Source organism: Canis lupus, chromosome 1 (assembly GCF_048164855.1).
Source record: "Canis lupus baileyi chromosome 1, mCanLup2.hap1, whole genome shotgun sequence".
NCBI lineage: Eukaryota > Metazoa > Chordata > Mammalia > Carnivora > Canidae > Canis > Canis lupus.
Window position 1 is genome coordinate 104,011,672 of NC_132838.1, and position 12,434 is coordinate 104,024,105.

General features: G+C 48.3%; 1 protein-coding gene across 10 annotated transcripts in view; it reads left to right on the forward strand.

Moving 5' to 3' along the window:
• The window catches only part of NLRP12 (NLR family pyrin domain containing 12), a 36,516-nt gene that overhangs the window by 9,273 nt on the left and 14,809 nt on the right, over window positions 1–12,434 (forward strand). For 9 of the 10 annotated variants that reach the window (XM_072768261.1, XM_072768250.1, XM_072768269.1 and 6 more), the window contains 3 exons: window positions 4,861–5,031; window positions 6,824–6,994; window positions 9,353–9,523. In XM_072768261.1, the coding sequence (XP_072624362.1) occupies window positions 4,861–5,031; window positions 6,824–6,994; window positions 9,353–9,523 (513 nt within the window). The remainder of the gene's footprint in view (window positions 1–4,860; window positions 5,032–6,823; window positions 6,995–9,352; window positions 9,524–12,434) is intronic. The other variant, XM_072768259.1, reaches the window with a different exon arrangement.

Genomic DNA, 12,434 nt, shown 5'->3' on the forward strand with positions numbered 1-12,434 from the left:
GTGTTTGTGCAGGTCTGTCTTAGAGCTGTAGTGGGAGAAAATTCTCTTCTCTCTTTGGGTCTCTGGCTGGGCCTAAGAATTAAATTGACAGGGGCATCTGGGTGGCTTAGGGGTTGAGTGTCTGCCTTCAGCTCAGAACGTGATCCTAGGGTCCTGGGATCAAGTGCCGCATCAGGCTGCCTAGGGGGAACCCGCTTCTCCCTCTGCCTGTGTCTCTGCCTCTCTCTGTGTGTCTCATAAATAAATAAAATCTTTAAAAAATTTTTAAATTGGCCTATGATAAACAAACAAACAAACAAACAAACTGACATGATAGATTCACAGGAGAAAAGCAGGCACATTTTATTGAATTTTCACATGTCCTTGGAGCTCGTACCAGAGCAGGAAGCACTTAAACATTTTGATTAAAAAACAATCAGCCTGTAAAGAATTGACAGGCCACCTAAGAACATATCAGGCTGAATTTTGAATTAGCATATAATGCCATTAACAGAGCTACATTAAAGTATCTCTGACATTAGGGATCCCTGGAAGCTCAGCGGGTTAGAGCCTGCCTTTGGCCCAGGGTATGACCCTGGAGTCCCAGGATTGAGTCCCACATTGGGCTCCCTGCGTGGAGCCTGCTTCTGTTCTCTCTCTCTCTCTCTCTCCCTCTGTGTCTCTCATGAATAAATAAATAAAGTCTTTAAAATAAAGTATCTCTGAAATTAGAGGCACCTGGGTAGCTTAGTTGGTTAAGCATCCGACTCTTGATTTCGGCTCAGGTCATCATCTCAAGGTCCTGGGATTGAACCTCATGTTGGGCTCCCCACTCTGTGAGGAGTCTGCTTATCTCTCTCTCATTCTGCTCCTCCCCCACCTCCCTCCCTCTCCCCCCTCATAAATAAATAAATAAATCTTTTAAGAAAAATAAATAAAAGATCTCTGAAATTAGGGGCACCTGGCTGGCTCAGTCAGTGGAACATGTGACTCTTGATCTTGGGGTCATGACTTTGAGCCCCACATTGGGCATAGTTTACTTAAAAAAAAAAAAGAATTGACAAGACAAAGGGCTTTGAGGTCGGGGGACAGTACATGGTGAACAAATAACGAGGTTGTTTATATAGACTTCTTGGCCTGGAATTCACTCCCTAGTGATCAGGATGCCTCCCTTTCTTCTGGGACAGGAAGGAGACCCTTCACATGGGAGATTGACCCGTTCTCAGGGAAGAAGCGCCAGATGGTGGTGGGGTAGGGGGTCAGTGATCATCCTGCCTCTGCCACTTTCTCAGACTCCTTCAGCTCAAGACATTTAAGAAGCCATCTCTTGGGCTAGTGTGTTCTGAACCCCTCTGGCACAAAATTTCCATCTTCATGGCCATAAAACTTCCCCAGGAGAGGAGATTTGTAGCATCCCTCACTTTCAGATAACAGAAGTTCTGGAAAGGCTTCTTTCTGCACCTCGGTTGCCTTTTGTTGTTGTTGTTGTTGTTGTTGTTGTTGTTGTTGTTGTTTTTTAAAGGTTTTTATTTCTTTATTCATGAGAGACACAGAGAGAGGTAGAGACATAGGCAGAGGGAGAAGCAAGTTCCCCACAGGGAGCCTGATGTGGGACTTGATCCCAGGACCCCGGGATCACGACCTGAGGTCAAGGCAGACACTGAACCACTAAGTCACCTAGGTGCCCTCCTTTGCCTTAAACTCAAAATAATCCTTATGCCATCGTGGCATATTTGGAGATGTCAGATTCTGGCCGCACAGAGCACTTTCTTTGGGAGGTAATCCCAGAAAGTAGAGAAGACAAGGAAGGAAGGCAGCCAACAGAGAGAACATCATCCGGCTGGTCACTAATGGGACCCAGAGGTACTTCCCACCCGCTCCTCGAGACAGGGGAGCAGGGGTCTTGAGTTGTACATGAGTCAGGTTGGGGCATTGGCCCCCAGGGTCTCCCAGGCCACTAATGTCAGCTTTTGACCTCAGTGAGGAGGTGACTCAGTCATGTGAAAATTTAGGAAGGAGAGGCATCCTAGGGCCAGGGGTACAGGCAGTAGGGACAGGATGCATGGACATCCCGCTCTGACTGGAGGCTCATTTCCAGTTACCACTCTGCCTGGCTCTTCACGACTCTTCGTCCCACGTGGAGGCACAATTCTGGTAACCAGGTTCCTCTCAGACCTAGTTGCCGTTAATGTGCACTAAATGTGGGGCCATGTACCCAGGACTTTCAGCTACCATGCTCCAGGATGCAAGAGGGGAGTGAAGATCAGTAGCCTGGGGTTTGATCCTGACTCTGCTGCTCACTAGCTGTGCTTTGCCCATCACCTCTGTTCATCAAGTCTCAATGTTTCTGTGCAGAAAATGGAATTTCAACTCCTACCTTTTGGGGTTCATTGTGAAGGCTCAACACTGAGTTGTGTGCAGGGTCAGAAGCCAACAAATATTAGATGTCATTTTTTAGATGACATTTTCATGACTGTGTAGACACTCTAAGTACAATGATTTGTTAGTCCTACAGCTCTATTGTGGTTAAGGTTACATAATGTTATATATATAAATATCACGGGGCACCTGGGCGGCTCAGTGGTTGAGCATCTGCTTTTGGCTCAGGTCGTGATTCCAGGGCCCTGGGATCGAGTCCCACATCAGGGTCCCCACAGGAAGCCTGCTTCTCCCTCTGCCTATGTCTCTGTCTGTCTCTCCCAAATAAATACATAAAGGGATCCCTGGGTGGCCAGTGGTCTAGTGCCTGCCTTCAGCCCAGGGTGTGATCCTGGAGTCCCGGGATCAAGTCCCAGGTCGGGCTCCCTGCATGGAGCCTGCTTCTCCCTCTGCCTATATCTCTGCCCCTCTCTCTCTCTCTGTCTCTCATGAATAAATAAATAAAATATTTTTTAAAATAATAATAAATTTTAAAAATAAATAAAGTAAAAAAATAACACACATAAGTGGAGAAAACAGTATTTACTGATAATCTCCCCTTTGAGCTCATCATGTAGCCTTATCACGTAGTTACATTTGGCCATAAATTGACCTATCACCCTCTACTCTTTTTCTTTTTTTAAGATTTTATGTATTTATTCATGAAAGACACACACACACACACACACACACACACAGAGGCAGAAGCAGGCTCCATGCACGAAGCCAGATGTGGGACTCGATCCCAGGACTCCAGGATCACTCCCTGAGCCAAAAGCAGATGCTCAACCACTGAGCAACCCAGGTGTCCCTATCACCCTCTACTCTTGCTTTTCTCTCTTTCTCTCTCAAACATTTTATTTTTTATTTTTTTATTTTAATTTTTTTTAAAGTTTTAATTATTTATTCATGAGAGACACAGAGAGAGAGAGAGGCAGGGACACAGGCAGCGGGAGAAGCAGGCTCCATGCAGGGAGCCCGACGCGGGACTCGATCCCAGGACTCCAGGACCACACCCTGGGCTCTAAAGGCAGGAGCTCAACTGCTGAGCCCTCAAACATTTTATTTTTTAAAAAATTTAATTTACATTCAATTAATTAACATATAATGCTTTAATGGTGTCAGAGGTAGAGGTCAGCGATTCATTGGTCTTACTCTTTCAAATATTTATTTTTAAAGATTTTATTTATTCATGATAGAGATACATGCACACACACACACACACACACACACACACACAGGGGCAGAGACACAGGCAGAGGGAGAAGCAGGTTTCACGCAGAAAACCTGATGCAGGACTCGATCCCGGAACTCCAGGATCACGCCCTGGGCTAAAGGTAGGTGCTAAACCGCTGAGCCACCCAGGGATCCCTTCTCTCAAATATTTTAAATTTTTTTTTAATTTTTATTTATTTATGATAGTCACAGAGAGAGAGAGAGAGAGGCAGAGACACAGGCAGAGGGAGAAGCAGGCTCCATGCACCGGGAGCCCGATGTGGGATTCGATCCCGGGTCTCCAGGATCGCGCCCTGGGCCAAAGGCAGGCGCCAAACCGCTGCGCCACCCAGGGATCCCCTCTCTCAAATATTTTAAAGCAAATCTGAGTAAAGTCATTTCACCCACATGGCACCAGATACTCACCTACTGCTGAACTAAATCGTTCAACATTGATCCCTAACAGAGAAGGATGTTGTTTCCCCATGAGCACCGTGGCTTCACCCCAGCTAACAGTTTCCTGACATCTGATACCCAGTCCATACCTGCATACAGGTGCACCCAGGTATCTCTATCAGCACTGCTGTGTTCCAGCCAGCATCCAAGCCCTGTGCACACATGGTATTTTCTTGATACATCTCGTAATCTCTCTCTCTCTCTCTCTCTCTTTCTCTCTCTCTTTTCTACAGTAGCTCCATTCTGACTCTTTGTTCCATGACCATGTCTTGTTGGAGGAGCTGGGCATTTGTCTTTAGTATGTGATCACCTTTGCTAGTGGTCAGTATTTTCAGCTTCATGCACCAGGCAGCTACTTTCTTTTGCAAATACTCCATTCTGCCTTCGAAGCAGTAAGCAACGTAGAAAAACACCTTGCCTAGTGGGCATGCTTGTGTTCCAATAGAACCATTTAGGCAGATCAGGCTCCAAGGCTGTGGTTAGCCCACCCCCACCCAAGGACACCCACAGGCAGGCTAAGTGCTCCGTCCTATTTCCAGTCTCCTGAGGGACATTCAGATGATAAAATAAAGATGACAGGGGCTTCTGGAGGGTTCAGTTGGTAGAGTGTGCAACTCTTGATTTCAGCGTTGGGAGTTCAAGCCTTGCATTGGGCGTGGGGCCTACTTTAAAAATGTAAAAAATAAAGATGACAAGATGCGTCATAAATTGTGAGGTGACACATGATTCCCCACGTAATCATTGTACAGTGGTTGGTTTGACTAGGCTTTGTCCTGTCTCTCCTTCTTGCAGACCCGAGAAGAACGTTTTGCCAGATGCCTACAGCAAACAGCTTGCTGCCGCTCTGAGCACCAACCCGAATCTGACAGAGCTGGTTTTGTACCGCAGTGCGTTGGGCAGCCGGGGGGTGAGGCTGCTGTGTCAGGGGCTCAGACACCCCAGCTGCAAACTTCAGAACCTGAGGTGAGTCCAGGCGAGTCTGCACTCTGTCCTCAGGGGGCTCTGTCAGAAGGAATATATAGTGGTGTGTGCTCCTGCTGGCACACTCTGGGTTTCCAGGGGTTAGGATTTTAGGGTATGAATTTAGCGGGGGACACGACCCAGCCCACAGCAGAAGCAGTACAAGTGCCAGCGTCATTACCTCCCACTTTTCTTATTTTAGCTCCTTCTTTCCAGGCTTCCTATTTCCAATTACACTACCTGAGTTGAAAGTTGAGTACACAAAGTCGTAGTAATTAAAACAGTCCAGTGCCAGGAGCTCCTGGCTGGCTCAGTTGAGGAGTGTGCGACTCTTAATCTCGGGGTCCTGAGTTCGAGCCCCACATTGGGAGACATAGATTACTTAAAAAACAAAACGGGGACACTTGGGTGGCTCAGTGGTTGAGGGTCTGCCTTTGGCTCAGGACATGACTCTGGGGTCCTGGGATCGAGTCCCACATTGGGCTCCCCACAGGGAGCCTGCTTCTTCCTCTGCCTGTGTCTCTGCCTCTCTCTCTGGGTCTCTCATAAATAAATAGATAAAATCTTAAAAAAAATTATAAAAAGAAACAGACAAGAAGTTAAGATGGTAAATGCTACGTTATGCATATTTTACCACGCTGTTATCAAACATGGCAATATGAAGGCACAGCTTGTAGGAATTAGATGGCACCCAGCTGAGGGAACCGAGAGTGTCTGAATCCTGACCCAGAACACAGTGCCGTTCCCTTAGCCCATCCTGCAGGGCAGACACAGGGATAGGGATCCGGATCGGGGCCCAGTAAAGCAAGCTACCGTTTTGTGAGCAGCACGTGGGCCCGATCCCAAAGAAATAATAATAAATAATACCATTCTTTCTTGACTTCGTGCCACGTGCAAGGAGCCATGCCAAGAACTTACATTACATATGTCTCCAGTTAATTCGGGTCAATGCCATCAGCCCCACTCTGGTGCAGCTCAGAGGGAGAGACACACACACAGTGATGAGCAAGCTTCTGCGTGGCCCTGGCAGGAGGCGTGTGGCCCAAGCAGGTGCCTTGGGACCTGCTGGCTACTCAGAGTCTCCTTCTCCAAGTGAAGGGGTAAGCCCCCTCCCCCCGCAGAGCCAGCAGGAGAGGCCTCAAATTCCTCTCTAAAGGCACATCTGTGATAGCGCTCCCGTGCTAAAGCACCAAGACACCTTATGTTATTCTTGTTGCTTTTATTTTTTTATTGATACATCATTGACATGCTGGATGTCAAAACATGCAGTGGTGTTTTTCTCTTTGTTTTTTTTTTTTTTTTAATTTTATTTTTTTATCCATGAGACACACAGAAGAGAGAGGCTGGGACACAGGCAGAGGGAGAAGCAGGGTCCCTGCAAGAAGCTCTATGTGGGACTCGATTCCAGGACCTCGGGATCGTGCCCTGAGCCAAAGGCAGACGCTCCATCACTAAGCCACCCAGGGGACCCTCAGTGGTGTTTTTTCTTTAGGGTAGGCACAGGCTTGAGCAAACGTATCTGCTAACTCCAGAACATTTTCATCACAGCAGAAACAGCCTATCCCTTAGCTGTCCACCCTGCTCCACTCCCCCACCGTCCACTCCCCCACCGTCCCCCCTCCACCACCACCCCTTGCCCCGCCCCGCCCCTGGGCACCCCGTGATCTCCTTTCTTTTACTTCAGAAAGAGGAGAGAATAGGTACAGACCAAAGGAAGGAGGGAGACAAAGGGTGAGGGGCAGAACCCACAGAGCGCCCGCCGGTGACCTGGCCCTTCCCCCTCCCTCCCACCCAGCCTGAAGAGGTGCTGCGTGGCCAGCTCCGCCTGCCAGGACCTTGCGGCCGCCCTGATGGCCAATCAGAATCTAAGGAGGATGGACCTGAGCAGCAACAGGCTGGGGCTGCCAGGCCTGAGAGCACTCTGCAAGGGGCTCCGGCATCCCAGATGCAAGCTGCAGGTGATCCAGTGAGTCTACCCAATCCAGACCCTCCTCGGTCTGAGTCTTCTCCCCGGAGGGGCTGGAACAGTCCCACAAGATGCTGCCGACCCCAAATCTCTACCTCTAGGTTAGGGCTGCCCTTAGACCCACAACCTTGGACCCCTTCCCTGGACTCTGCACTTTAGGGAGGGAACCCCTCTGGGGCCTCATCTGACCCATCGGCTTCCATGCTGGGGGGTGCATGGGCCACCTGCCCTCCCAGTCCTCGGGCCCTACTTGCCAGCTACACCCGGAGGGGTCAGGATGCTGAGCTCCTGCGAGTTCACGACACCGACACATACTCGTGCTGTCCCCTCTCGCTGCAAGGCCACTCTTGCAGACAAGCCTCCAGTGTCCCCGGGGGTCTCCTTCACTCTCACAGCAAACACGGCGTTTCTGACACTTCGGGTCACCAACGCATGGGGTTTCCCACACAAGCAGCTCAGCCACAGCAGTGGGGTGTCCCACCATACAAGTCCACTTTGCCACCATCTACCTGGAGGTGGCGTCACTTCCCACAGGTGAGGGCTGGGTCCCATCAGACTGCTTCAGAGTCAGTTAGGTATCCTGGTTGTTACCTGGCTTCCAAAGGACCCCTGTCTCGGGTTTAAATAATCTCCTAGGGTGGCTCAGAGCACTCAGGAAAACCTTGCCAGGGATCAGTGTATTATTAAAGGATATGGTAAAGGAGGCAGATGAACAGCCTGAGGAAGAGCTCCATGGGGTGAGGCCTGGGAGGGTCCCAGCCTGGGCACTTCTGACCCATGGAGCTGGGGTGTCACCCTCCTAGCCTGGACCCTGGACGGGTTCACCAGCTGGAAGCTCCAAACCATGTATGGTCTTGCGGTTTTATGGAGCCTTCCTCTTGTGGCCTCTGTTTCATTAACTCCATTTCTGGCCCCTTGCCTTTTGGAAGAGGGTAGGGGGCAGGGCTGAACGTTCCCAGCCTTTCATTCTGGCATTGTCTCTTGGGTGCCCAACCCCATGTGGGAGCCCACCCATTAGAACCAGAGATGCTCTTGGGGTGCCTGGGTGGTCAGTCAGTTAAGCATCTGCCTTCGACTCAGGTTTTGCATGATCCTGGGGTCCTGGGATCAAGTCCGGGTCAGGCTCCCTGTTCCAGGGAAACCTGCTTTTCCCTCTCTCTCTGTCCCTCCCCCTGCCTCATCTCATGCCTCTCTCTCTCTCTCTCTCTCTCTCTCTCTCTAATAAATAAATGAAGTCTTAGAAAAAAAAAAAAGAAAGAAAAAGGAGGAGAAGAAGAAGAACAACAACAACAACAACAACCAGAGAGATGCTCCTAGCGCTCTGGTCACTTAGGAACAGCAGGGGCTTCAGGAGCCCTGTGTCAGGAAGGAGGGTGTGCAGAGACCAGTACATGTGTTTTCTACCATCTGCCACACCTTATCCTGCTCCTGCCAGTGAACTCCTACTGAGCCTTCCAGAACCATCTCAAACTTCCCAGAGTCTTCCCTGACTGTGCATGGTTTGCCAAACCTGAGCTAGGTGTCCCCTCCACCATGATGGTTTTAATAAACTGGAGCTCAGCATAGGAGCACCTACTGTGTGCCCGGTGTGGTTCTACACCCTGCCTCCTTGGTAAAGTATGTAGTCCTTGCAACAACCTTAGGAAGCAGATGTGATTATTACCCTTATTTTTGAGGCAGCGAACCTGAGGCAGAGCAGCTCGTGACACACGTAATAGACTTCCTGACCACTTGCTAGAGGGTGCAGGGCTCGTGAGCAGCAGAGATGGACATTCCCAGGTCCTGAGCGCTAGAGAACCACCCTGAGCTATGGTGCACTCCTGCCTCAGTGGCATCACCTTCACTGGCTGATACTTGCTTACCCCTCTGTCTCCTTCAGTGGGATACTCCTTGCTGGAAATGATGAAGTCTTCTTCTTCTTCTTCTTCTTCTTCTTCTTCTTCTTCTTCTTCTTCTTCTTCTTCTTCTTCTTCTTTTCTTCTTCTCCTTCTCCTTCTCCTCCTCCTCCTCCTCCTCCTCCTCCCCTTCCTCCTCCTTCTTCTTCTTCTTCTTCTTCTTCTTCTTCTTCTTCTTCTTCTTCTTCTTCTTCTTCTTCTTTTCTTCTTCTCCTTCTCCTTCTCCTCCTCCTCCTCCTCCTCCTCCTCCTCCCCTTCCTTCTTCTTCTTCTTCTTCTTCTTCTTCTTCTTCTTCTTCTTCTTCTTCTCCTTCTTCTTTTTTAATGATTTAGTCTTCTTAATGCCTGAGCTGTAGTGACACGTGTAGGTTTGTGTTGGGTGATTCAAGGGACCAGGGGATGAGCCAGGAGGATAGAGGACAGCAAGAGGCGCCCTCTTCAACATCTGTCTCTTTCCTCCCGAGGTTGAGGAAGTGTCAGCTGGAAGCGGAGGCTTGCCAGGAGATTGCCTCCGTGCTCAGCACCAGTCGACATCTGGAGGAGTTGGACCTAACTGGAAATGCTCTGGAGGATTTGGGTCTGAAGCTCTTATGTCAAGGCCTGAGGCACCCAGTCTGTAGACTGCAGATCCTGTGGTGAGTTCTTCATGGGACCAACTTAAAATGCAAGTCTCCTCCTATTGAGGGATGATATAAAAAACACACCATCTGTATACTAATGTTTGTAGCGGCATTATTCACGATAGCCCAAAGGTGGAAACAGCCCAAATGTCCATCAGCAGGTGCATGGGTAAACAAAATATGGCATATACATACTAGGCGATATTATTCTATTTTTTAAAAAATTTGAGGGATCCCTGGGTGGCTTAGCAGTTTGGTGCCTGCCTTTGGCCCAGGGCGTGATCCTGGAGTCCCGGGATCGAGTCCCACATCGGGCTCCCGGCATGGAGCCTCCTTCTCCCTCCTCCTATGTCTCTGCCTCTCTCTCTCTCTCTCTCTCTCTCTGTCTATCATAAATAAATAAATAAATAAATCTTTAAAAAAATTTTGAAATTCTGACATCATGCCACACGTGGATGAAACTAGAAGATACATATTTTTTAACAGATCAGTATCTTTTTTTTTAAGATTTTATTTATTTATTCATGAGAGACACAGAGAGAGAAAGAGAGGCAGAGACACAGGCAGAGGGAGAAGCAGGCTCCATGCAGGGAGCCCGATGTGGGATTCGATCCCGGGACTCCAGGATCAGGCCCTGGGCTGAAGGCAGCGCTAAACCGCTGAGCCACCTGGGCTGCCCGAACCTGGAAGATATTATGTAAAGTGAAAAGTCAGTCATAAAAGGACAAAGATGTTATGATTCCACTTATATGAGATCCCTACAATAGTGAAATCCAGATGTAAAGTAGAACAGTGGTTGCTGTGGGACTGGGGCAGGAGGGAATGGAGAATTGTACAGTTTGTGTTTGGGACCATGCCAGGTTCCAGACATAGATAGTGGTGATGGTTGCACGGCAGTGCAAATGTACTTAATGCTACTGAGTCGTACACTTAGAAATGGCTAGAATGGGGGCTGGCTCAGTTGGAAGAGCTCGTGTGACTCTTGGTCTCAGAAGGCATGAATTAGGGATCCCTGGGTGGCACAGCGGTTTGGCGCTTGCCTTTGGCCCAGGGCGTGATCCTGGGGACCCGGGATCGAATCCCACATCGGGCTCCCGGTGCATGGAGCCTGCTTCTCCCTCTGCCTGTGTCTCTGCGCCTCTCTCTCTCTCTGTGACTATCATAAATAAATAAATAAATAAATAAATAAATAAATAATAAAAAAAAAAGAAGGCGTGAATTAGAGCCTTACATTGGGTTGAGTGTAAAGATGGTAGATTTTTTTGTCTGTATTTATCTATACCTATCTATCCATACTTTTTAACTTGTTAAAATTATATTTATTTCTTCATGAGAGACACAGAGAGGGGGCAGAGACACAGGCAGAGGGAGAAGCAGGCTTCGTAGGGACCCCGATGTGGGACCCCGGGATCATGCCCTGAGCCAAAGGCAAATGCTCAATCACTGAGCCACCCAGGCATCCCTCTATACTTTTTTTTTTTTTTTAAGATTTTATTTACTTATTCATGAGAGATAGAGAGAGAGGCACAGACAGAGGCAGAGGGAGAAGCAGGTTCCATGCAGGGAGCCCGACATGGGACTCAATCCCGGGTCTCCAGGACCACACCCTAGGCCAAAGGTGGTGCTAAATGCTGAGTCACCCTGGCTGCCCCCTCTATACTTTTTTAAAGTAAGTTTTCACTCAACATGGGGCTCAAACCTAAGATTCCAATCAAGAGTCACAAGCTCTATGGACTAAGCTAGCCAGGTGCTCCATATTTTATATATTTTGACGCAATAAAGCATAAATAAACACCCAGGGGATAGTAACAACAGTGACAAGTGCCATCAAGACCCTCCAAAATAAAGAAAGACCCCCCAAATAAAAGCATTCACAAAAACTCCTGAGGTTGCCAGTGACAGACACCCCATCTCTGTGGTTGAAGATAAAAGTGAATTTGTTGGTTCTGTAACCAAGAAGTCCAGAGGGAAATACTGGTTTTGAGCACAGCTGAATCCAGGGACCCACGTGGTAAAATCAGGACTCTGTCTCCGTCTTCCCTTTCTATATATAGGAAGACACTATGCTAAATGTCAACAGAGGACATCTTTGAGGGGCAATAGTGTTTTCCTGCCCTATATTCCTATCAGTTATAAGGTGCTTCTAACTGCACCCCAAACACATTGCCACTGATTTATGGTGTAACATCAAAGAGAGTTTGGGGGAATCACACATAAGGAGCACAGAAAGAATGTTCTGTATTTTCTTGATTATTTTAGCCAAGAAAATGCATCATGCTAAAAATAAAATACACATATCATAAAATTTACCATCTTTTTTTTTAAGATTTTTATTATTTATTCACGACAGACACAGAGAGAGAGACAGGCTGAGAGAGAAGCAGGCTCCCTGCAGAGAACCCAAAGCGGGACTTGATCTTGGGTCTCTAGGATCACACCCTGGGCTGAAGGTGGCGCTAAACCGCTGGGCCACTGGGGCTGCCCACCATCTTTTTTTTTTTTTTTTTTTTTTTTTTTTAATTTTATTTATTATTTATGATAGTCACACAGAGAGAGAGAGAGAGGCAGAGACACAGGGAGAAGCAGGCTCCATGCACCGGGAGCCCGACGTGGGATTCGATCCCGGGTCTCCAGGATCACGCCCTGGGCCAAAGGCAGGCGCCAAACCGCTGCGCCACCCAGGGATCCCCCCACCATCTTTTTAAAAGTAATCTCTGCACTCACGACCCAGAGGTCAGGAGTTGCATACTCTACCAGCTGAGCCAACCAGGTGCCCCTACCATCTTACAATTTTGAAGATATGTTTCCACATTATTAAGCACATTTATACTGTTGTGCAACCATCACCACCATCTGCCTCCGAAATTTTTTTATCTTGCAATTGGTGCAAGATAAAACTCCCGGGCACTTGGGTGGCTCAGTGGTT